Source organism: Callionymus lyra, chromosome 18 (assembly GCF_982586985.1).
Source record: "Callionymus lyra chromosome 18, fCalLyr1.hap1.1, whole genome shotgun sequence".
NCBI classification, from domain to species: Eukaryota; Metazoa; Chordata; class Actinopteri; order Syngnathiformes; family Callionymidae; genus Callionymus; species Callionymus lyra.
This window is the reverse complement of record NC_141835.1, coordinates 6,194,756-6,220,991: the sequence shown is the minus strand read 5'-3', so window position 1 is coordinate 6,220,991 and position 26,236 is coordinate 6,194,756. Positions and strand designations below refer to the sequence as shown.

Below are 26,236 nucleotides of genomic sequence, written 5' to 3'. Positions count from 1 at the left end.
ATCAAACAATTTTCAACTATAATCAAACAATTTTCAACTATAATCAATACATTTTCAACTATAATCAATACATTTTCAACTGTAATCAAACAATTTTAACTATAATCGAACAATTTTAACTATAATCAAACAATTTTCAACTATAATCAAACAATTTTCAACTGTAATCAAACAATTTTAACTATAATCAAACAATTTTCAACTATAATCAAACAATTTTCAACTATAATCAAACAATTTTCAACTATAATCAAACAATTTTCAACTAAAATCAAACAATTTTCAACTTTAATCAAACAATTTTCAACTATAATCAAACAATTTTCAACTATAATCAAACAATTTTCAACAATAATCAAACAATTTTCAACTGAAATCAAACAATTTTCAACTGAAATCAAACAATTTTCAACTATAATCAAACAATTTTCAACTATAATCAAACAATTTTCAACTATAATCAAACAATTTTCAACTGTAATCAAACAATTTTCAACTGAAATCAAACAATTTTCAACTGAAATCAAACAATTTTCAACTATAATCAAACAATTTTCAACTATAATCAAACAATTTTCAACTATAATCAATACATTTTCAACTGTAATCAAACAATTTTAACTATAATCGAACAATTTTAACTATAATCAAACAATTTTCAACTATAATCAAACAATTTTCAACTGTAATCAAACAATTTTCAACTATAATCAAACAATTTTCAACTAAAATCAAACAATTTTCAACTATAATCAAACAATTTTCAACTTAAATCAAACAATTTCAACTTCAATCAAACAATTTCAACTATAATCAAACAATTTTCAACTATAATCAAACAATTTTCAACTGTAATCAAACAATTTTCAACTGAAATCAAACAATTTTCAACTATAATCAAACAATTTTCAACTATAATCAAACAATTTTCAACTATAATCAAACAATTTTTAACTATAATCAAACAATTTTCAACTGTAATCAAACAATTTTCAACTATAATCAAACAATTTTCAACTAAAATCAAACAATTTTCAACTTTAATCAAACAATTTTCAACTTTAATCAAACAATTTTCAACTTTAATCAAACAATTTTCAACTAGAATCAAACAATTTTCAACTTTAATCAAACAATTTTCAACTTTAATTAAACAATTTTCAACTATAATCAAACAATTTTCAACTAAAATCAAACAATTTTCAACTAAAATCAAACAATTTTCAACTTTAATCAAACAATTTTCAACTAAAATCAAACAATTTTCAACTTTAATCAAACAATTTTCAACTATAATCAAACAATTTTCAACTATAATCAAACAATTTTCAACTAAAATCAAACAATTTTCAACTAAAATCAAACAATTTCAACTTTAATCAAACAATTTTCAACTTTAATCAAACAATTTTCAACTGTAATCAAACAATTTTCAACTGTAATCAAACTATTAATTTCATTCCCGTCTTCAGCTTCTGATTGGGTTCGAGTGTGGGGTCGTGGTCTTGTGGGACTTGAAGTCCAAAAAAGCCGACTCCCGCTACAACTACGACGAGGTAAAGCGGTCGAAGTATTTGATCAAAGCGTGTATTACTGTGATATTACGTGTCCTGAGCCGTATGTGTCTGCAGGCGATCCACTCGGTGTCCTGGCACCACGAGGGGAAGCAGTTTGTTTGCAGCCACTCCGACGGCTCTCTGACCACATGGAACGTACGAGCTCCAGCCAAGCCTGCGCAGATCATCACGCCACATGGTAGGAGCTGTTGTGTACACACACTTGTACTACACACACACTTGTACTACACACACACTTGTACTACACACACACTTGTGCTCCACACACACTTGTACTACACACACACTTGTGCTCCACACACACTTGTACTACACACACACTTGTGCTCCACACACACTTGTACTACACACACACTTGTGCTCCACACACACTTGTGCTCCACACACACTTGTGCTCCACACACACTTGTGCTACACACACACTTGTACTACACACACACTTGTACTACACACACACTTGTACTACACACACACTTGTACTACACACACACTTGTACTACACACACACTTGTGCTCCACACACACTTGTACTACACACACACTTGTGCTACACACACACTTGTGCTACACACACACTTGTACTACACACACACTTGTGCTACACACACACTTGTACTACACACACACTTGTACTACACACACACTTGTACTACACACACACTTGTGCTACACACACACTTGTACTACACACACACTTGTACTACACACACACTTGTACTACACACACACTTGTACTACACACACACACTTGTGCTACACACACACTTGTACTACACACACACTTGTACTACACACACACTTGTGCTACACACACACTTGTACTACACACACACTTGTGCTACACACACACTTGTACTACACACACACTTGTACTACACACACACTTGTGCTACACACACACTTGTGCTACACACACACTTGTACTACACACACACTTGTACTACACACACACTTGTACTACACACACACTTGTGGTCCACACACACTTGTACTACACACACACTTGTGCTACACACACACTTGTGCTCCACACACACTTGTGCTACACACACACTTGTACTACACACACACTTGTGCTACACACACACTTGTACTACACACACACTTGTGCTCCACACACACTTGTGCTACACACACACTTGTGCTCCACACACACTTGTGCTACACACACACTTGTACTACACACACACTTGTGCTACACACACACTTGTGCTACACACACACTTGTGCTACACACACACTTGTGCTACACACACACTTGTGCTCCACACACACTTGTACTACACACACACTTGTGCTACACACACACTTGTGCTACACACACACTTGTACTACACACACACTTGTGCTACACACACACTTGTGCTACACACACACTTGTGCTCCACACACACTTGTGCTCCACACACACTTGTACTACACACACACTTGTGCTACACACACACTTGTGCTCCACACACACTTGTACTACACACACACTTGTGCTACACACACACTTGTGCTCCACACACACTTTTACTACACACACACTTGTGCTCCACACACACTTGTACTACACACACACTTGTACTACACACACACTTGTACTACACACACACTTGTACTACACACACACTTGTGCTACACACACACTTGTACTACACACACTTGTACTACACACACACTTGTGCTCCACACACACTTGTGCTACACACACACTTGTGCTACACACACACTTGTACTACACACACACTTGTACTACACACACACTTGTGCTACACACACACTTGTACTACACACACACTTGTACTACACACACACTTGTACTACACACACACTTGTACTACACACACACTTGTGCTACACACACACTTGTGCTCCACACACACTTGTACTCCACACACACTTGTACTACACACACACTTGTGCTACACACACACTTGTACTACACACACACTTGTGCTACACACACACTTGTGCTCCACACACACTTGTGCTACACACACACTTGTGCTACACACACACTTGTACTACACACACACTTGTGCTACACACACACTTGTACTACACACACACTTGTGCTCCACACACACTTGTGCTCCACACACACTTGTGCTCCACACACACTTGTGCTCCACACACACTTGTGGTCCACACACACTTGTACTACACACACACTTGTACTACACACACACTTGTGCTCCACACACACTTGTACTACACACACACTTGTGCTCCACACACACTTGTGGTCCACACACACTTGTACTACACACACACTTGTACTACACACACACTTGTGCTCCACACACACTTGTACTACACACACACTTGTGCTCCACACACACTTGTGCTCCACACACACTTGTGCTACACACACACTTGTGCTATACACACACTTGTACTACACACACACTTGTGCTATACACACACTTGTGCTCCACACACACTTGTACTACACACACACTTGTACTACACACACACTTGTGCTCCACACACACTTGTACTACACACACACTTGTACTCCACACACACTTGTACTACACACACACTTGTACTCCACACACACTTGTGCTCCACACACACTTGTACTACACACACACTTGTGCTCCACACACACTTGTACTACACACACACTTGTGCTCCACACACACTTGTACTACACACACACTTGTGCTCCACACACACTTGTGCTCCACACACACTTGTACTACACACACACTTGTGCTCCACACACACTTGTACTACACACACACTTGTACTACACACACACTTGTACTACACACACACTTGTGCTACACACACACTTGTGCTCCACACACACTTGTGCTCCACACACACTTGTACTACACACACACTTGTGCTCCACACACACTTGTGCTACACACACACTTGTACTACACACACACTTGTACTACACACACACTTGTACTACACACACACTTGTGCTACACACACACTTGTACTACACACACACTTGTGCTCCACACACACTTGTACTACACACACACTTTTACTACACACACACTTGTACTACACACACACTTGTGCTACACACACACTTGTGCTCCACACACACTTGTGCTCCACACACACTTGTGCTACACACACACTTGTACTACACACACACTTGTGCTCCACACACACTTGTGCTACACACACACTTGTACTACACACACACTTGTGCTACACACACACTTGTACTACACACACACTTGTACTACACACACACACCGTTTGAAATCCGATCCGAGCCGAGGGCGCTTGGTTTGACGCCTGGTTCTTCTTCTTCTTCTGCAGGAAAGCAGCCTAAAGATGGAAAAAAGCCAGAACCATGCAAGCCTATTCTGAAGGTGGAGTACAAGACCACGAGAGCCGGGTGAGTGTCCCTGGAGCTCCACCTATCCTGACCTTCAAACGTCCTTTCCTGTTGTTCTGTCCATTTCCTGTCGGGCCTCTGATCCCAATTCAGCCTCGGATTCCTTTTGTTATGTTTGGTGACAGCAGCTATTTTTAGAATAAAGAATGTGAAACTGTTGCCAGTAAAAAAGGATTGTATATTAGAAAAGAATTGAGACGTGAAAAAACTAGGGGTTTGTACACAGTACAGTAGTGGTACTGTAGTAACAAGGATATATATGTAGTATTGTTGAGTACTTGACTCTGGTGTTGTAGTATTTACAGACCACATGACTCTCGTCCTCAGTTGTAACTGCTTTTATTTGTTTTCAAACCAAAATATGTCCAAACATCAGCTTTAAAAGCTGCTGGAGTCACTGTATCCTCTCGTCCTCAGTTGTAACTGCTTTCATTTGTTTTCAAACCAAAATATGTCCAAACATCAGCTTTAAAAGCTGCTGGAGTCACTGTATCCTCTCGTCCTCAGTTGTAACTGCTTTTATTTGTTTTCAAACCAAAATATGTCCAAACATCAGCTTTAAAAGCTGCTGGAGAAACTGTATCCTCTCGTCCTCAGTTGTAACTGCTTTTATTTGTTTTCAAACCAAAATATGTCCAAACATCAGCTTTAAAAGCTGCTGGAGTCACTGTATCCTCTCGTCCTCAGTTGTAACTGCTTTCAATTGTTTTGAAACCAAAATATGTCCAAACATCAGCTTTAAAAGCTGCTGGAGTCACTGTATCCTCTCGTCCTCAGTTGTAACTGCTTTCAATTGTTTTGAAACCAAAATATGTCCAAACATCAGCTTTAAAAGCTGCTGGAGTCACTGTATCCTCTCGTCCTCAGTTGTAACTGCTTTCAATTGTTTTGAAACCAAAATATGTCCAAACGTCAGCTTTAAAAGCTGCTGGAGTCACTGTATCCTCTCGTCCTCAGTTGTAACTGCTTTCAATTGTTTTGAAACCAAAATATGTCAAAACGTCAGCTTTAAAAGCTGCTGGAGTCACTGTATCCTCTCGTCCTCAGTCGTAACTGCTTTCATTTGTTTTCAAACCAAAATATGTCCAAACATCAGCTTTAAAAGCTGCTGGAGTCACTGTATCCTCTCGTCCTCAGTCGTAACTGCTTTCATTTGTTTTCAAACCAAAATATGTCCAAACATCAGCTTTAAAAGCTGCTGGAGTCACTGTATCCTCTCGTCCTCAGTCGTAACTGCTTTCATTTGTTTTCAAACCAAAATATGTCCAAACATCAGCTTTAAAAGCTGCTGGAGTCACTGTATCCTCTCGTCCTCAGTTGTAACTGCTTTCAATTGTTTTGAAACCAAAATATGTCCAAACATCAGCTTTAAAAGCTGCTGGAGTCACTGTATCCTCTCGTCCTCAGTTGTAACTGCTTTCATTTGTTTTGAAACCAAAATATGTCAAAACGTCAGCTTTAAAAGCTGCTGGAGTCACTGTATCCTCTCGTCCTCAGTTGTAACTGCTTTCATTTGTTTTCAAACCAAAATATGTCCAAACATCAGCTTTAAAAGCTGCTGGAGTCACTGTATCCTCTCGTCCTCAGTCGTAACTGCTTTCATTTGTTTTCAAACCAAAATATGTCCAAACATCAGCTTTAAAAGCTGCTGGAGTCACTGTATCCTCTCGTCCTCAGTTGTAACTGCTTTCATTTGTTTTTAAACCAAAATATGTCCAAACATCAGCTTTAAAAGCTGCTGGAGTCACTGTATCCTCTCGTCCTCAGTTGTAACTGCTTTCATTTGTTTTCAAACCAAAATATGTCCAAACATCAGCTTTAAAAGCTGCTAGAGTCACTGTATCCTCTCGTCCTCAGTTGTAACTGCTTTCAATTTTTTTCAAACCAAAATATATCCAAACATCAGCTTTAAAAGCTGCTAGAGTCACTGTATCCTCTCGTCCTCAGTTGTAACTGCTCTCATATGTTTTTTAACCAAAATATATCCAAACATCAGCATTAAAAGCTGCTGGAGTCACTGTATCCTCTCGTCCTCAGTTGTAACTGCTTTCAATTTTTTTCAAACCAAAATATATCCAAACATCAGCTTTAAAAGCTGCTAGAGTCACTGTATCCTCTCGTCCTCAGTTGTAACTGCTTTCATTTGTTTTCAAACCAAAATATGTCCAAACATCATCTTTAAAAGCTGCTGGAGTCACTGTATCCTCTCGTCCTCAGTCGTAACTGCTTTCATTTGTTTTCAAACCAAAATATATCCAAACATCAGCTTTAAAAGCCACTGAAATAAAACTATGTATTTAACAAACTATCATTAACTTACTGAAAGGTACTAATCTAATGTTTGACTTGAATATATCTTTCTTATCTTAAACACGAGTAAATGTCAAAAAGTTTTGTCGAATATCTTTCTATGTAACATTTCACTTTCAAACGTGACTCCCAGGGACGCGTTCATGGTCTTCTCCGGGGGTCTGTCCTACGACACGGTGGGCCGGAGAGCCTGTCTGACCGTCATGCACGGCAAGAGCACGGCCGTCCTGGAGATGGACTTCCCCATCGTGGACTTTCTAACACTGTGTGAAACTCCGTATCCAAACGGTGAGTTACAATCCTCTCTAGTTCTCCCTGTAAACTGTTTCCAAACATCCTCAAGTACTCGTTTCAACTGTTGTAGTGTATTATGGGACTTGGTAGTATAAACAAAGTAATAATAAGTATTTATACTACAGGAGCAAGCATTTTCCTCGACCAGGAATTCAGTTTTCGATGTGAGACAGTGGCTCAGGAGTGTCAATTGTTGTTATACATTATGGGACTTGGTAGTATAAAAAAAGTAATTATGAGATTATGTCAATTAAAATTTTGTTCATGTACATTTATATTATAGGATTAGGCATTTTCTCTGTCCAAGAATTCTGTTTTTAATTCAGAAAGTGGCTCAAGAGTGTCAACTGTTGCAGTGGATTATGGGACTTGGTAGTATATATAAAGTTATTTTGAGGATCATATTAATGAAATGTCCATAAACTAATGGATTAGGCATTTTCTGGGACCAGGAATCCAGTTTTGAGTTGAGAAAGTAGTTTAAAAGTGTCAACTGTTGTAGTGCATTATGGGACTTGTTAGTATAAACAAATAGATTATGAGAAGATATAAATTAAATGTTGTATACATTTTTTATACTACAGGATCAATGCCTTTCTGTAACCAGGAATACATTTTTGATTTGAGAAAGTAGTTCAAAAGTGTCAACTGTTGTAGTGCATTATGGGACTTGTTAGTATAAACAAATAGATTATGAGATGATATCAGTTAAAAGCTGTACACATGTTTTTGTGCTACAGGAGCAAGCATTTTCTCTGACCAGGAATTCAGTTGTGATTTGAAAAAGTGGCTCAAGAGTGTCAACTGTTGTAGTGCATTATGGGACTTTTTAGTATAAACAAATAGATTATGAGAAGATATCAATTAAATGCTGTATACATTTTTTATACTACAGGATCAATGCCTTTCTGTAACCAGGAATACATTTTTGATTTGAGAAAGTAGTTCAAAAGTGTCAACTGTTGTAGTGCATTATGGGACTTGGTAGTACAAACAAATAGATTATGAGATAATATCAGTTAAATGCTGTACACGTGTTTTTGTGCTACAGGATCACGCATTTTCTCTGACCAGGAATTCAGTTGTGATTTGAAAAAGTGGCTCAAGAGTGTCAACTGTTGTAGTGCATTATGGGACTTGTTAGTATAAACAAATAGATTATGAGAAGATATCAATTAAATGTTGTATACATTTTTTATACAACAGGATCAATGCCTTTCTGTAACCAGGAATACATTTTTGATTTGAGAAAGTAGTTCAAAAGTGTCAACTGTTGTATTGCATTATGGGAATTGGTAGTACAAACAAATAGATTATGAGATGATATCAGTTAAATGCTGTACACATGTTTTTGTGCTACAGGATCACGCATTTTCTCTGACCAGGAATTCAGTTGTGATTTGAAAAAGTGGCTCAAGAGTGTCAACTGTTGTAGTGCATTATGGGACTTGTTAGTATAAACAAATAGATTATGAGAAGATATCAATTAAATGTTGTATACATTTTTTATACTACAGGATCAATGCCTTCCTGTAACCAGGAATACATTTTTGATTTGAGAAAGTAGTTCAAAAGTGTCAACTGTTGTAGTGCATTATGGGACTTGGTAGTACAAACGAATAGATTATGAGATGATATCAGTTAAATGAGGTTCACATGTTTTTGTGCTACAGGATCACGCATTTTCTCTGACCAGGAATTCAGTTGTGATTTGAAAAAGTGGCTCAAGAGTGTCAACTGTTGTAGTGAATTATGGGACTTGTTAGTATAAACAAATAGATTATGAGAAGATATCAATTAAATGTTGTATACATTTTTTATACTACAGGATCAATGCCTTTCTGTAACCAGGAATACATTTTTGATTTGAGAAAGTAGTTCAAAAGTGTCAACTGTTGTAGTGCATTATGGGACTTGGTAGTACAAACAAATAGATTATGAGATAATATCAGTTAAATGCTGTACACATGTTTTTGTGCTACAGGATCACGCATTTTCTCTGACCAGGAATTCAGTTGTGATTTGAAAAAGTGGCTCAAGAGTGTCAACTGTTGTAGTGCATTATGGGACTTGTTAGTATAAACAAATAGATTATGAGAAGATATCAATTAAATGTTGTATACATTTTTTATACTACAGGATCAATGCCTTTCTGTAACCAGGAATCCAGTTGTTATTTGAAAAAGTGGCTCAAGAGTGTCAACTGTTGTAGTGAATTATGGGACTTGTGAGTGCTTTTAACCGCCAGACATTAACAATAGACATTAGAAGGTTATGTGATGATCTACGATGTTTTTTTTTGTTTTTTCTACAACACTCACATTTCTCTTTCTCGTCCTGATGCAGACTTCCAGGAGCCGTACGCCGTGGTGGTTCTCCTGGAGAGGGATCTGGTCGTCATAGACCTGGGTCAGATCGGGTAAATCCACCTTCCCGAAGTCTGAATATTCACTCCTGCAAGACTCAACATATTCATGCCAGCGCAGCGACTCACAGAGCCCTCGTTGTTGGCAGCCACGAGAGCATTTGCAATTCAAATATTTGTCCGGAATAATTGCAAGTCAGAGAAATGTCTCGCAGTCGTCTGCGACTCCACTGATGAATAAAAAAACACAACAGCTGCCACGTTCTGTCGTCGCCTCTGAAGCCGCTCAGCCGAGCTCAGAGACCCACAGATGTGGTTCTTCTTCCACTCGGGTCCCAGTTGAACCAGTTTAGAAAGAATTGTTTTTTCTCTTCTTTAATTATTGTATTGCTTTGTGCTGTCAGGTATGATGGATGGATGGATGGATGGATGGATGGATGGATGGATGGATGGATGGATACATCAAATACTTTTTCCTTTAAGCTTCCTCATTTTGTTCCCCTGTTTTTTTTTATCTGCACACCTTTTTTCTCATCCCTCTTTTCTTAACCTTCTCATCTCATTATTTAAAAACCTTCAAAGACGTTTTTATTTTATTTAAACCTAAACCCTATTTTCGATTTTACTAAAAGCAATGAAATGAAAACATTGAATCATATTTTTTCTATATGTTGTTCTTTATTTACATTTATTTTATATTCCTTATTACTTTATTTGACCTTTTCTTTCTCTTCTCCCTCCTCACGTTTCTCCCACTACATGTTCATTTTCCTTTTTACTCATTTCTTATTCTTATTTTCCACTTCTCCTTTTTCCCTTTTTTAGCTTCCTAATTTTACTGCCCTGCTTTTCATCTTCTCACCTTATTCCTCATTCTTTTCTTTTATATCTACTCTTCTTTTTTTTAACTCCTTTAAATGTCTATATAATTTGTCTCTTTCTCATGTGACTCCATTTTGAATACTTTCTTCATTTATAATTCTTATTTCCTTTTCCACTTCATATTCACCCTTTTTTAATACTTAATTACACTTTTCCCAATATATTTTTTTGACAATCATTTTCTTTTTTCTCTCTTTCCAAATACATCTTCTTTCCCTCTCCACATCCTCTTTAATCCTCTTTTTTTTTTATCCTCTTTTTTAAAGTATGTACTTTTTTGAGTATTGTTTTGATTGTTTAAGCGCTTTGTGACCCTGGTCTCGAAAAGCGCTATATAAATAAATATTACTTACTTACTACTTACTCTTTCCTTACTATTTCTATCTTCCTTCAGTTTGTTTTCAAAGCTAACTATCTTCTCCTGATCCGCAGGTATCCCATCTTTGAGACCCCGTACCCCCTGAGCATCCACGAGTCTCCGGTGACCTGCTGCGAGTACTACGCCGACTGCCCCGCGGAACTCATCCCTGCACTTTACTCCGTCGGCAGCCGGCAGAAGAGACAAGGATACAGCAAAAAGGTAAATCAATTAAAGGCTAATTTAGAATACATTTGTTGATTTGGTGCTGTTTTATCTCTCAGGAGTGGCCTGTGAGTGGAGGAAACTGGGGTCAAGGGTCCCAGAGTTACCCGGAGATCATCATCACTGGGTCAGCAGGTCACGTGTTCACGTCAAACATCGTCACATGTAGTTGACATGTTGTTTTTTTCCTTCGAAACAGACACGCCGACGGCTCCATCAAGTTCTGGGATGCGTCCGCGCGTGAGTAGTTTGATCGACAGGATCCGAAGTGTTGACCGAGCGCCGACCGTGTGTTTGCGTCGCAGTGATGCTGCAGGTGCTCTACAAGCTGAAGACCGCCAAGGTGTTCGAGCGAGCGCGCGGCAGGGACGACAAGGCCAACGCCGACATCGTGGAGGAAGACCCCTTCGCCATCCAGACCCTGTGCTGGTGCCCCGAGAGCCGGATGCTGGCGGTGGCCGGGGTGTCGGCTCACGTCATCGTCTACAGATTCAGCAAACAGGAAGTGACCACCGAGGTCGTACAGGTGAGTCAAGAATTTCATATTTAGTATTTATTAAAAAAGGTGGTGAGGTGTTGCCAGAACATAAGAGCTCTGGCGTAATTGAAATGAAACCAAAATATGTCCAAACATCAGCTTTAAAAAGCTGCTGGAGTCCACTGTATCCTCTCGTCCTCAGTAGTAACTGCTTTCATTTGTTTTCAAACCAAAATATGTCCAAACATCAGCTTTTAAAAGCTGCTGGAGTCCACTGTATCCTCTCGTCCTCAGTTGTAACTGCTTTCATTTGTTTTCAAACCAAAATATGTCCAAACATCAGCTTTAAAAGCTGCTGGAGTCACTGTATCCTCTCGTCCTCAGTAGTAACTGCTTTCATTTGTTTTCAAACCAAAATATGTCCAAACATCAGCTTTTAAAAGCTGCTGGAGTCCACTGTATCCTCTCGTCCTCAGTTGTAACTGCTTTCATTTGTTTTCAAACCAAAATATGTCCAAACATCAGCTTTAAAAGCTGCTGGAGTCACTGTATCCTCTCGTCCTCAGTTGTAACTGCTTTCATTTGTTTTCAAACCAAAATATGTCCAAACATCAGCTTTAAAAAGCTGCTGGAGTCACTGTATCCTCTCGTCCTCAGTTGTAACTGCTTTCATTTGTTTTCAAACCAAAATATATCCAAACATTAGCTTTAAAAAGCTGCTGGAGTCACTGTATCCTCTCGTCCTCAGTAGTAACTGCTTTCATTTGTTTTCAAACCAAAATATGTCCAAACATCAGCTTTAAAAGCTGCTGGAATCACTGTATCCTCTCGTCCTCAGTTGTAACTGCTTTCATTTGTTTTCTAACCAAAATATGTCCAAACATCAGCTTTAAAAAGCCGCTGGAGTCACTGTATCCTCTGGTCCTCAGTCATCACGTGGGATTTCATGGTTCCTTGAGCGGCAGAGGACATAGTGACTGCCGCCATCTAGTGGACGGAAGTATAACTGCTACACAAAGATGAATGAACGCTTTGAATATTTACCAGATGATGGTAAATAGAACCCGCCCAGAACAAAAACAGTCTTAATACAATGAGAAAAATCCAAAAAATTATACGAATAATGATTAAAACTAGCTTCGGTTTTTAATTTACCCGTTTCTTCCTCTTACAATAAAAGTAAATATGATATTAAATCACTTTGTTTCTTACTCTGTGTCTTTAGATTTACCTTGACGGACAAGAAATGAAAATAATTATTAAAGAAAAAGTTATTTTAAAAGTTTTAATTAAAATAAATTATTATTATTTCAATTCAATAAGGGTTTAATTCAAGAGAGGAAAGATCGTAACAAATTAAACATCAATAGAAGATAATTTCATGAAAGTTTGTCTTGAAAAGGACCAAAAAGGCTGCTGGAGTCCACTGTATCCTCTCGTCCTCAGTCGTCGCTGGGGCCGGAAGTTTCTTCTCTTATGAAGTGTCGTTAAGTCTGTCATGATCTGACGCTTTCAATAAAGTTGAATTGAAAAGGATTTGCTGGAACAATGGAATAAAAAAACCGTTTGCTCGACAGCTCCTGGAAGTGCGGATGCAGTGTGACCTGAGCGACGTGGACTCTCCTGAACCCGGCGGGGATCAAACCCCCACCTTGTCCACCCCGGGAGCCGCCCAGAGCCCCCAGGAGAGCGAACTCCCGACCCAGCAGTCCACGACCAGCAACTCCTCCGACGGTCCTCGCGACAACATCCCGTGTTTGCAGTAGGTTTTCAAGCGTCTATGGCAGAGATAAGATGAGAGCGAGGGGCGTTAGGAGTCGGTGTGGCGAGGCTCTTTCCTCGGGGGGGTCCCGTCTGATCCCACTTTCTGCTTCAGGGTGCGCAGCTCTCCACTGAAGCAGTCTCCGGGCTACCAGGTGGAGCTGGTGGTGCAGCTGGTGTGGGTGAGTGGCGAGCCGCCTCAGCAGATCACCAGCCTGGGCGTCAACTCCTCGTACGGCCTGTAAGTGATCCAGACTTTTAACATGTGGTTCAGTATTTAAAGGGAATAGTTGGATTTGAAATTAATATAGTAGGTTACATATCTGTTTAAAGTTAGCTAAGCTAATAATTATTGTATTTGCTAGGCTAATAATACAATTACTAATATTATTGTTATGTAACAATAATTACATAAATACTATTAAAGCTTCACCTTGACACTCTGTGATGCATCACGTTAATGTAAAGTGTAACTGTATTTTTACTAGCTAGCTAGCATTGTTATCCACTAGCTCAGCTATCTATCTAGCTACCTAGCATCATAAGCAATCTGCTAAACTGTCTAGCTAGCTATCTAGCGTCGTCATCAACTAGCTTAGCTAGCAAGCATCGTTATCAACTAGCTTAGCTTTCTAGCTAGCTAGCATCATTATCAACTATCTAACTTAGCTAGATGGCTTAGCTAGTCGATAACAATACTAGCAGGTTAGCTAGCATCATTACCAACTAGCTAAGCAAGCTAGCATCATTATCAACTAGCTAAGATAGCTAGCTAGCATCATTATAACTACCTAAGTTAGCTATCTAGCATTGTGATAAACTAGCTAAGCTAACTAGCACTGTTATCAACTAGCTGTGCTAGCTAGCTAGCATCATTATCTATTAGAGAGAGTATACAATAATGGATACTTTTTAAGCTTCACCTTGCCACTCTGTGATGCATCACGTTAATGTAAAGTGTAACTGAATTTTTACTAGCTAGCTAGCATTGTTATCCACTAGCTCAGCTATCTATCTAGCTACCTAGCATCATTAGCAATCTGCTAAACTGTCTAGCTAGCTATCTAGTGTCGTCATCAACTAGCTCAGCTAGCAAGCATCGTTATCAACTAGCTTAGCTTTCTAGCTAGCTAGCATCATTATCAACTATCTAACTTAGCTAGATGGCTTAGCTAGTCGATAACAATACTAGATAGTTAGCTAGCATCATTACCAACTAGCTAAGCAAGCTAGCATCATTATCAACTAGCTAAGATAGCTAGCTAGCATCATTATAACTACCTAAGTTAGCTATCTAGCATTGTGATAAACTAGCTAAGCTAACTAGCACTGTTATGAACTAGCTGTGCTAGCTAGCTAGCATCATTATCTATTAGAGAGAGTATACAATAATGGATACTTTTTAAGCTTCACCTTGCCACTCTGTGATGCATCACGTTAATGTAAAGTGTAACTGAATTTTTACTAGCTAGCTAGCATTGTTATCCACTAGCTCAGCTATCTATCTAGCTACCTAGCATCATTAGCAATCTGCTAAACTGTCTAGCTAGCTATCTAGTGTCGTCATCAACTAGCTCAGCTAGCAAGCATCGTTATCAACTAGCTTAGCTTTCTAGCTAGCTAGCATCATTATCAACTATCTAACTTAGCTAGATGGCTTAGCTAGTCGATAACAATACTAGATAGTTAGCTAGCATCATTACCAACTAGCTAAGCAAGCTAGCATCATTATCAACTAGCTAAGATAGCTAGCTAGCATCATTATAACTACCTAAGTTAGCTATCTAGCATTGTGATAAACTAGCTAAGCTAACTAGCACTGTTATGAACTAGCTGTGCTAGCTAGCTAGCATCATTATCTATTAGAGAGAGTATACAATAATGGATACTTTTTAAGCTTCACCTTGCCACTCTGTGATGCATCACGTTAATGTAAAGTGTAACTGAATTTTTACTAGCTAGCTAGCATTGTTATCCACTAGCTCAGCTATCTATCTAGCTACCTAGCATCATTAGCAATCTGCTAAACTGTTTAGCTAGCTATCTAGTGTCGTCATCAACTAGCTTAGCTAGCAAGCATCGTTATCAACTAGCTTAGCTTTCTAGCTAGCTAGCATCATTATCAACTATCTAACTTAGCTTGATGGCTTAGCTAGTCGATAACAATACTAGATAGTTAGCTAGCATCATTACCAACTAGCTAAGCAAGCTAGCATCATTATCAACTAGCTAAGATAGCTAGCTAGCATCATTATAACTACCTAAGTTAGCTATCTAGCATTGTGATAAACTAGCTAAGCTAACTAGCACTGTTATGAACTAGCTGTGCTAGCTAGCTAGCATCATTATCTATTAGAGAGAGTATACAATAATGGATACTTTTTAAGCTTCACCTTGCCACTCTGTGATGCATCACGTTAATGTAAAGTGTAACTGAATTTTTACTAGCTAGCTAGCATTGTTATCCACTAGCTCAGCTATCTATCTAGCTACCTAGCATCATTAGCAATCTGCTAAACTGTCTAGCTAGCTATCTAGTGTCGTCATCAACTAGCTCAGCTAGCAAGCATCGTTATCAACTAGCTTAGCTTTCTAGCTAGCTAGCATCATTATCAACTATCTAACTTAGCTAGATGGCTTAGCTAGTCGATAACAATACTAGATAGTTAGCTAGCATCATTACCAACTAGCTAAGCAAGCTAGCATCATTATCAACTAGCTAAGATAGCTAGCTAGCATCATTATAACTACCTAAGTTAGCTATCTAGCATTGCGATAAACTAGCTAAGCTAACTAGCACTGTTATGAACTAGCTGTGCTAGCTAGCTAGCATCATTATCTATTAGAGAGAGTATACAATAATGGATACTTTTTAAGCTTCACCTTGCCACTCTGTGATGCATCACGTTAATGTAAAGTGCAACTGAATTTTTACTAGCTAGCTAGCATTGTTATCCACTAGCTCAGCTATCTATCTAGCTACCTAGCATCATTAGCAATCTGCTAAACTGTCTAGCTAGCTATCTAGTGTCGTCATCAACTAGCTCAGCTAGCAAGCATCGTTATCAACTAGCTTAGCTTTCTAGCTAGCTAGCATCATTATCAACTATCTAACTTAGCTAGATGGCTTAGCTAGTCGATAACAATACTAGATAGTTAGCTAGCATCATTACCAACTAGCTAAGCAAGCTAGCATCATTATCAACTAGCTAAGATAGCTAGCTAGCATCATTATAACTACCTAAGTTAGCTATCTAGCATTGTGATAAACTAGCTAAGCTAACTAGCACTGTTATGAACTAGCTGTGCTAGCTAGCTAGCATCATTATCTATTAGAGAGAGTATACAATAATGGATACTTTTTAAGCTTCACCTTGCCACTCTGTGATGCATCACGTTAATGTAAAGTGTAACTGAATTTTTACTAGCTAGCTAGCATTGTTATCCACTAGCTCAGCTATCTATCTAGCTACCTAGCATCATTAGCAATCTGCTAAACTGTTTAGCTAGCTATCTAGTGTCGTCATCAACTAGCTTAGCTAGCAAGCATCGTTATCAACTAGCTTAGCTTTCTAGCTAGCTAGCATCATTATCAACTATCTAACTTAGCTTGATGGCTTAGCTAGTCGATAACAATACTAGATAGTTAGCTAGCATCATTACCAACTAGCTAAGCAAGCTAGCATCATTATCAACTAGCTAAGATAGCTAGCTAGCATCATTATAACTACCTAAGTTAGCTATCTAGCATTGTGATAAACTAGCTAAGCTAACTAGCACTGTTATGAACTAGCTGTGCTAGCTAGCTAGCATCATTATCTATTAGAGAGAGTATACAATAATGGATACTTTTTAAGCTTCACCTTGCCACTCTGTGATGCATCACGTTAATGTAAAGTGTAACTGAATTTTTACTAGCTAGCTAGCATTGTTATCCACTAGCTCAGCTATCTATCTAGCTACCTAGCATCATTAGCAATCTGCTAAACTGTCTAGCTAGCTATCTAGTGTCGTCATCAACTAGCTCAGCTAGCAAGCATCGTTATCAACTAGCTTAGCTTTCTAGCTAGCTAGCATCATTATCAACTATCTAACTTAGCTAGATGGCTTAGCTAGTCGATAACAATACTAGATAGTTAGCTAGCATCATTACCAACTAGCTAAGCAAGCTAGCATCATTATCAACTAGCTAAGATAGCTAGCTAGCATCATTATAACTACCTAAGTTAGCTATCTAGCATTGCGATAAACTAGCTAAGCTAACTAGCACTGTTATGAACTAGCTGTGCTAGCTAGCTAGCATCATTATCTATTAGAGAGAGTATACAATAATGGATACTTTTTAAGCTTCACCTTGCCACTCTGTGATGCATCACGTTAATGTAAAGTGCAACTGAATTTTTACTAGCTAGCTAGCATTGTTATCCACTAGCTCAGCTATCTATCTAGCTACCTAGCATCATTAGCAATCAGCTAAACTATCTAGCTAGCGATCTAGCGTCGTCATCAACTAGCTTAGCTAGCAAGCATCGTTATCAACTAGCTTAGCTTTCTAGCTAGCTAGCATCATTATCAACTGTCTAACGTAGCTAGATAGCTAGATGGCTTAGCTAGTCGATAACAATACTAGATAGTTAGCTAGCATCATTACCAACTAGCTAAGCAAGCTAGCATCATTATCAAATAGCTAGGCTAGCTAGCTAGCATCATTATACCTAGCTAAGTTAGCTATCTAGCATCGTGATTCACTAGCTAAGCTAACTAGCATTGTTATCAACTAGCTATGCTAGCTAGCTAGCATCATTATCAAATAGCTAGGATAGCTAGCTAGCATCATTATACCTAGCTAAGTAAGCTATCTAGCATCGTGATTCACTAGCTAAGCTAACTAGCATTGTTATAAACTAGCTGTGCTAGTTAGCTAGCATCATTATCTACTAGCTAAACTATCTAGTTAGCTGCAGACATTCTGTTATTAAATATATGGTGTTAAAAAACATAACACTTTGGTCTCACTAATTAGTTTTCAACAAATATTTTTCAATTGTATGTGGAAATGACTTTTAACATCTTCATGAAGTTTCCTATGTGAATTAATTGTCCAAAGTTAGGCCCGAGAGAGTGATTGCTAACCGTATAACTCAACCAGAGACATTTAAAAAGAAAATGGTAAACATTCCTTCATTTTGTTTCTGTGCAGAAGTTAGAAATATTATGTTGATGATACACAACCTTTATTTTGAACCACTGAGTGAGATAGTTCTTGGTTTGATGGTTTGCTTTGATCAACAGTTTTGATCCTTTTAAATGTATTTTAACCCATTATTTAATTTTTAAAGCTCATTAAATGTACATTTTCTCCTGTTTATGTACATTTTTAAAACGTCCTCTGAAACCTAATGTCTTGCTCTCCTCAGTGTGGTGTTCGGGAACATCAACGGTCTGGCGGTGGTGGACTACGTCCAGAAAACGTTGCTCCTGAATATGGGAACGTTGGAGCTCTATAGCCCGTCCGACCCGTACCAGAGGCAGCCACGCTCCCCTAGAAGAGTCCGGCAGCCTTCCGGAGGTGAGCCTCGCTTTTTTAAAAACAATCTTCAGCTTTAACTTCTGCATCCATCCACACGGGGGCAGCACAGCCCGAAGCGCCATCTGTTCATTCTCTTTTTTGTCTGTTTTGTGTCTGGCTTCACAAACCGAGAGTCATTAAAAGTAGATCAGTGAAGTCTTTTCAAAATATGGTGTAAGTTCGCATTTGGCCTGAAGGGGCGCTGTTGAGATAATTTGCCAAAATGTATTTTCCTTAATTTTTGCATCAAAATAATGACTTTAGAAAACGTAAATATTCAAATACGAAAGTAGGTCTACTTCAGATCACTAGTTATTTAAAAAACATGAATTTTAATGAATGGATCTCCTTCACCATATGTGTCAAAGTGGATCCCACCACACAATACAATTTTTTTCGGTCCACTTTTCAATTTTTGACGTTTTAAGTGGACACTGTATTTCAGTGACATCTTGTGATTGTTCAACTCTCTGTCGGTTGATTTTATGGATATTAAATATGTCCAAACATCGGCTTTAGAAGCTGCTGGAGTCCACTGTATCCTCTCGTCCTCAGTCATCGCCGGGATCTCGCAGGATCTCATTGTTCCTCTAGCTACATAGTGACTGAGTGAAGTTTAATTGCAACACAAAAATGAACAAATGCTGAGAATATTGGCATGTTAATTTTTAACAGAACATATAATTAATTTATTTGACACACTTTATTGGAATTTAAACAATGAAATGAATATGAAACTAATAAAATATGATTTAAAAGCCAATAAATATATATATATATATTTTTATAAATCGATACAGTGCTTTTGAATATTGATTGAGTAACGTGAAAAATATAGAAATATAGAAAGATTAATTTGTCACAGAAGTAGTTTACAATGTGACCTTTAAATATACCAGAGTTCTAGAAATGATCTACATCAACAGAGACTTTCAATAAAAGTAGAACTGATGTCGAAGAAATAAAGAAAATATTGTGCACATTTTCAATCAAAATTGACATTTATTTATATCTTGTTTTATCTTTACAACTAGCTAAGCTATCTAGCTAGCTAGCAACGTTATAAACTAGCTAAGCTAGCTAGCTATCTAGCATTGTTATAAACTAGCTAAGTTGGCTAGCCAGCATTGATATGAACTAGCTAAGTTATCTAGATAGCATGGTTAAAAACTAGCTTAGCCAGCTAGCATCATTATTAACTAGCTAAGCTATCTAGCTTACATCGTAATCAAATAGCTAAGCTACTTAGCTAGCATCTTTATCAATTAGCTTAGCCAGCTAGCATCATTGTTAACTAGCCAAGCTCTCAAGCTTACATTGTTATCAAATAGCTAAGTTAGCTAGCTATCATCGTAAGAAACTAGCTAAGCTGTCTAACCAGCTAGCTAAAGTTGTTATATAAATATACTTTTTTCTGTCTTTTTTCTTACGTGTGATTGAGTTTCTTGATTTGTATGTGTTTACTTTTCATTTTTTCTCTCTCATTTTGGTTTCTGTCGTTCTTAAGACTTTCCTCCAGTGAAGTCTTGCATGTCCGGACTTTCTAACTTGTATTGTGAGTCTGTGAAAAAACTGCGTTCGCCTCATTTCAGTAAGTCTTACATGACTGTCGTTTCCCTTCGTGTCTTCTCCTTTTTCACTCCTGCTAGATGTGAGTAGAGCTACGATAGTAAACAAACGTGTAGAGAGCGATCCTTGTCTTTGGTCCGATAGCTTTCACGTCGAAGGTCCTCATGGATGTCGTGTTCTTCTCCCGCAGCCTTCTGCGATCCCGGCGATGGAACCAACGCCTCCGAGGATCGCTGCAAATCCCCCACCTCAGGTAAGTCCTCCCGCCCGCGACCACCCCGGCTTGTTTCGGAGGGAACTTAACCTGTCGTCACTTCAACTAGGCTCTAACTCGCCGTGCAATTCCGACGACGATCGGAAGCAGAGGTTCATAGAAAAGGGTATCGTAAGCATCGGTCGGCCTCAGCGTCTCGCACATGCCTCACTCGTGTCTTAACCTCGATTTCAGTGAAGTTCAAAAGCAGACGGTTTTCCAAGAGTGTTGCCAATGACTTTGGTAGTGTATCAAGAGAACGTTTTTATTTTCGTTTTCCCTCCTCCTCTGAATGACGGCGATCTAACCAGACTGTGCCACAATCTTCTGTGCGTCTTGTGCCAATGAAAGAACACGGTGTGTGTTCTCGCCTTGACTACTAATTTGAGGGCTTCTTCGGGGTCTGAGGATCATGGTTCTGGGCCAACTTGCATGAGTCGCACAACAGATTTTCTTTGCTGGGAAGATGACGAGCGAACTCACCAGTCAAATTGACGTTTTTTAACGTTTGTGCTCATTTGAAAGCTCAGAAAATCTGCTCTGTGATTCTTTGTCGCAGAGGTCAGGGTTGCACTGTATCCTGAATATAGAACACAAGACTGTATCGACACATCTAGTCTCTGTGATACTGCTGGCTCATTCTGTGCAACTGAGTCTAAAAAAATGTGTCGAAAAATTACGTAAACTAGACCAAATTGTTACTTTAAGTGTTTTAATTAAACACTTTTTTGTTCATTTTTATCAAGAACTATATTAATTTTGGTTATTATTATAATTATTGTACAATAATAGCTATCTAGCTAGCTATTTAGCGTCGTTATCAACTAGCTGAGCTAGCTAGCATCGTTATCAACTAACTTAGCTATCTATCTAGCGAGCTAGCATCGTTTTCAACTATCTAAACTAACTAGCTAGCATTGTTATCAACTAACTTAGCTAGCTAGCTATCTAGCATCATTATCAACTAGCTAAGCTAGCTAGCTAGCGTCATTATCTACTAGCTAAGCTAGCTAGCTAGCGTCATTATCTACTAGCTAAGCTAGCTAGCTGGCTGCAGACATCCTGTTGTTAAATGATAAGGAGGTAAAAAACATGACACACTAAACAAATATATAAATTATTATTTTGTATGTCTTAGTTCAAAAATAACATAATATAAATGGTATAACTGGGTTTCAACCAATATTTTTCAATTGGATGTGGAATGACTTTTAGCGTGATCATGAAATTTAAAAATATATTATGGGCTTAGCTCTGATTTCATATATCGTTAAAAATGAATATATTCATATTCATACATGTAACATGTTGTCAGATCTTTACTCAACAACGGTGCAGCCCTGACCTGAGTGACTTGTCTCCTTGTGGGTATTGACATTTGTGGGTGTGACTTTTTGCTTCCAGGGCTTCAGCGCCGTGTTCAGCTACTGATATCTTTCCTTCCCTCCTCTTCCTCCTTCTGTTTTATTCTCTCTGTACATCTGCTCACTCCATTCAGTCAGCGTTCTGACCGCAGCTTGTCTGGACGTCACCTCCCACTTCCTGTGATGCAGCTTCTGTCTCTTAAAGGGGGTCAGCAAGCTAGCTAGCTAGCTAGCATTGTTATTAACTAGCTAAGTTATCTAGATAGCATCGTTGTCAACTAGCTTGGCCAGCTAGCATCATTATCAACGAGCTAACCTCGTAATAAACTGGCTAAGCTAGTTAGCTAGCATCGTTATCAACTAGCTAAGCTAGGTATCTAGCATTGTAAGAAAGTAGCTAAGCTATCAAACTAGCTATCTAGCATCATTATCAACTAGCTAGGCTATCTAGCTAACGTCGTTATCAACTAGCTAAGCTAGCTAGCTTGCATTGTAAGAAACTAGCTAAGCTGTCTAACTAGCTAGCTAGCATTGTAAGAAACTAGCTAAGCTGTCTAAGTAGCTAGCTAGTATCATTATAAACTAGCTAAGCTATCTAGCTAACATCCTTATCAACTAGCTAAGCTAGTTAGCTAGCATTGTAAGAAACTAGCTAAGCTGTCTAACTAGCTAGCTAGCATTGTAAGAAACTAGCTAAGCTGTCTAAGTAGCTAGCTAGTACCATTATAAACTAGCTAAGCTATCTAGCTAACATCCTTATCAACTAGCTAAGCTAGTTAGCTAGCATTGTAAGAAACTAGCTAAGCTGTCTAACTAGCTAGCTAGCATCATTATCAACTAGCTAAGCTATCTAGCTAACATCAATATCAACTAGTTACGCTAGTTAGCTTGCATCATTTTCTATTAGCATCGTTATCAACTAGCCCATTTTATTTGTTTATTTATTTGTTTTGGTCTCTTTTCAGAGTTAAACTAATAGTCCAAATAAATACGACTGGTTCATTTATTTCTTATTGTCTTACCTGCAAACAAAAGTAATCATTTTCTAAACTGTAAATGTTATTTTTGATGCCATATTACAATTATATTTCTAAATAAAGAGTAAACAGATCCGTCCACACTAGAGGTGTAACTGAAGCACTAAACTCTAATTTGATCACTTTCTTCCAAGAAAAAACCTCCAGGTGTTTCTGCATTTCCCGTCTCCGCCTCCTTGACTTGATCATTTCTCTGATTTTAATGCACTTCAAGCAAATATAATCCCTTGTTTTCTTACTCCCCAATAACAACGAATCACAAAAAAAAGAGAGGTAATATTGTTTCTTTTTCAGCCAAGATGTCACGGAAAATTAGCTCGTCTGGTGACGCCAGGCCAGACCCGGGTAAGACCTAAAACCCCCTCCCTCGACGTCTTCTTGCAGGTTCTGTGGCTCCGGCGCTAAAGAAGGATGATAACATGTGTTTTCACTGTGTGCACCGTGAGCAGAGCAGAGGTCGCGACACAGACACAAGTGTAAGAAAGCGCTATCTTGCCAGGGTGAGAACAAGACAGTGGCGAGGATGAGCCAGAAGGGGGAGCTGTGTAGAGCTAAGTCATGCCCCAAGACCAGTGAGTGGTCCGGGGTCCTTGCCTGGCTTGAAGTTGGATTTAACGGGTTCTACTAACCCCACACACACACACACACACACACACACACACACACACACACACACACACACACACACACACACACACACACACACACACACAGCCGGGGCTTTGGACTTTGGCTGGCACTAATGTTCTCACAGCGTCTTCTCAGAGAATGTTCCACTGGTCCTGCTGCGAATCTTCTGTTGTCTCCAGTTTGAAGATGTGTGTAACTCTTGGCTTGAAACACTTTACATCAGGGAACAAACATTTATTCCTAGATCACAAAGCACCGAGTACAAGTCGTAACTTGAAGGGACTGAGACACTTTTGAAGAAAAAAGTGACACAAGAGGTCTAGTTTTGACTGCATTGGACACCGGGGGGCGCCAGAAACAAGGAGCTAATTTCACAAAACTTTATATATACAAATAATCCAATTAAATCACTTTATTCTTTAAGAAGGTACGTTTATTTTATTGATACAATTGAATGTGTTTTATAAAGTAGTGGCTAGTTTAGATAATAGCTAGTTAGCAAAGCCATAAAAAGGACCAAAAATGTGAAGGAAACGACAAGTAAGACAAAAATCTTATAAATATAAGTAATTTAGATAGCATCGTTACCAACTAGCTTATCCAGCTAGCATCATTATTAACTAGCTAAGATATCTAGCTAACATCGTTATCACCTAGCTAAGCTAGTTAGCTAGCATCTTTATCAACTATCTAAGCTAGCTTGCTAGCATCGTAAGAAACTAGCTAAGCTAGCTAGCTAGCATCGTCATGAAGCCATAAAAATGACAGAAAATGTCAAGGAAACAACAAATAACACAAATATCTAATAAAATATAAGTTGAAAACAGGTCATTTTGTGAAAGTCGTATCGTCAGAGATGCTGTTTCCAAAAAAACAAATGCGTCAAATTGAAAAATGTTCCCTGATCCAAAGTGTTGCTCTGTTGATTAATTATTTCTCTTTTTATCTCAAGACGATGTGTTTTGAACATTGAGGCTGTTTATTATGAAACTGATTTGAAAAAAAAACCCCAAAGAGAAACGGCTCAATGTTCTCAATGTGCTGAACTAAAACATTTGAATGTAACTTTTTTTTCTTACCCAGAATTCATTGCCCCGCTCTTCTCTTCTGCTCACTTCCTCATCCAGACTCGAAGGACAACGCGTTCAACCGCTCGCGGAGCTCCAGCGTGACCAGCATCGACCGGGAGAGTCGGGAGGCCATCTCCGCTTTTCACTTCTGCGAGAGCTTCCCCAGGAAGACGGACACGGCAGTCGGACCCTGCATGCTGGTCGGGACCACCCAGGGGTCGGTGCTGATGACGGCCGTGAGCCTGCCACCTGGTGGCGACCAGAGGCTGCAGCAGCCCGTCAACGTGTCGTCTTGTGGTGAGAACTACATTCTAAAGTGATCCAGAGCTGTGGCTGGGCGGCAAAGCACCCTCATAATAAACGGCCGATTCCTTCCTCAGGCACGGTGGCGACTCTCAAAGGGGGGATCCTGACGATGGCCCTGCTGGACGCCGGCGGCGCTCTGCTGCCCCCGCTGTACGAGCCGTGGTACGACCCGAACGCCTCCGACGAGGAGAAGGAGAAGAGTCGGCGGAGGAGGCCGGCGTCGCCTCCCTCGTCGCAGGACGGCCTGGACGCCCAGCTGGCGGTCCTGTGTTCGGAGAAGCAGGCCAAGGTGGTGGCCCTGCCCTCGCAGACCCGCATCTACAAACACAGCATCACGGAGACCTCCTTCGTGCTGAGGGCCGACGTGGTGCAGATGGCGGGAACCAACTGCATCGCCTGCTTCTGTGCCAACGGTCACATCATGACTCTGAGGTGGGACGGTTGTTAGCGTGACACGCCGGTGCAGTCGAGTCATTGACTTTTGTGTTTTAAAGATTCATAAAAAAATGTTTTACCTACAAACCACGTTGTTTTATCTTAAGATCTTTTTTTTTTTATTGACGTTTAACATGTTTTATTGGACTATTCGTTTAACACAGTTTAGTTAAGATCTGACAATAAGGTCAAAAAGCAAAGTAACAAATTAATAAAAGGTTGGGAAGATCAAGAAATATAAATACATAAATGTCATCTTTGATTCAAAATATGTATAATCTTTTCTTTAAACTGTTTTTTTTCATTACTAATTATTCGGTTTGTTGGGCTATAATGAGGGTCAAATAAATATAAGAGATTTAAAACTAACTAAATAAGGTATTGTTTAAAGTATT

General features: G+C 39.0%; 1 protein-coding gene across 4 annotated transcripts in view; it reads left to right on the top strand.

Moving 5' to 3' along the window:
• Positions 1 to 26,236, top strand: part of stxbp5b (syntaxin binding protein 5b (tomosyn)) — a 48,118-nt gene that overhangs the window by 17,641 nt on the left and 4,241 nt on the right. The window contains exons 7-25 of one of the 4 annotated variants that reach the window (XM_087780632.1): positions 1,473 to 1,556; positions 1,632 to 1,755; positions 4,857 to 4,935; positions 7,379 to 7,533; positions 9,886 to 9,958; positions 11,219 to 11,366; positions 11,429 to 11,496; positions 11,569 to 11,609; positions 11,675 to 11,895; positions 13,425 to 13,609; positions 13,724 to 13,849; positions 19,026 to 19,177; positions 20,937 to 20,999; positions 21,070 to 21,126; positions 21,195 to 21,242; positions 23,695 to 23,745; positions 23,850 to 23,972; positions 25,158 to 25,397; positions 25,481 to 25,838. In XM_087780632.1, coding sequence (XP_087636758.1) covers positions 1,473 to 1,556; positions 1,632 to 1,755; positions 4,857 to 4,935; positions 7,379 to 7,533; positions 9,886 to 9,958; positions 11,219 to 11,366; positions 11,429 to 11,496; positions 11,569 to 11,609; positions 11,675 to 11,895; positions 13,425 to 13,609; positions 13,724 to 13,849; positions 19,026 to 19,177; positions 20,937 to 20,999; positions 21,070 to 21,126; positions 21,195 to 21,242; positions 23,695 to 23,745; positions 23,850 to 23,972; positions 25,158 to 25,397; positions 25,481 to 25,838 — 2,396 coding nt within the window. The remainder of the gene's footprint in view (positions 1 to 1,472; positions 1,557 to 1,631; positions 1,756 to 4,856; positions 4,936 to 7,378; positions 7,534 to 9,885; positions 9,959 to 11,218; positions 11,367 to 11,428; positions 11,497 to 11,568; positions 11,610 to 11,674; positions 11,896 to 13,424; positions 13,610 to 13,723; positions 13,850 to 19,025; positions 19,178 to 20,936; positions 21,000 to 21,069; positions 21,127 to 21,194; positions 21,243 to 23,694; positions 23,746 to 23,849; positions 23,973 to 25,157; positions 25,398 to 25,480; positions 25,839 to 26,236) is intronic. The other 3 variants (XM_087780633.1, XM_087780634.1, XM_087780635.1) reach the window with 3 other exon arrangements.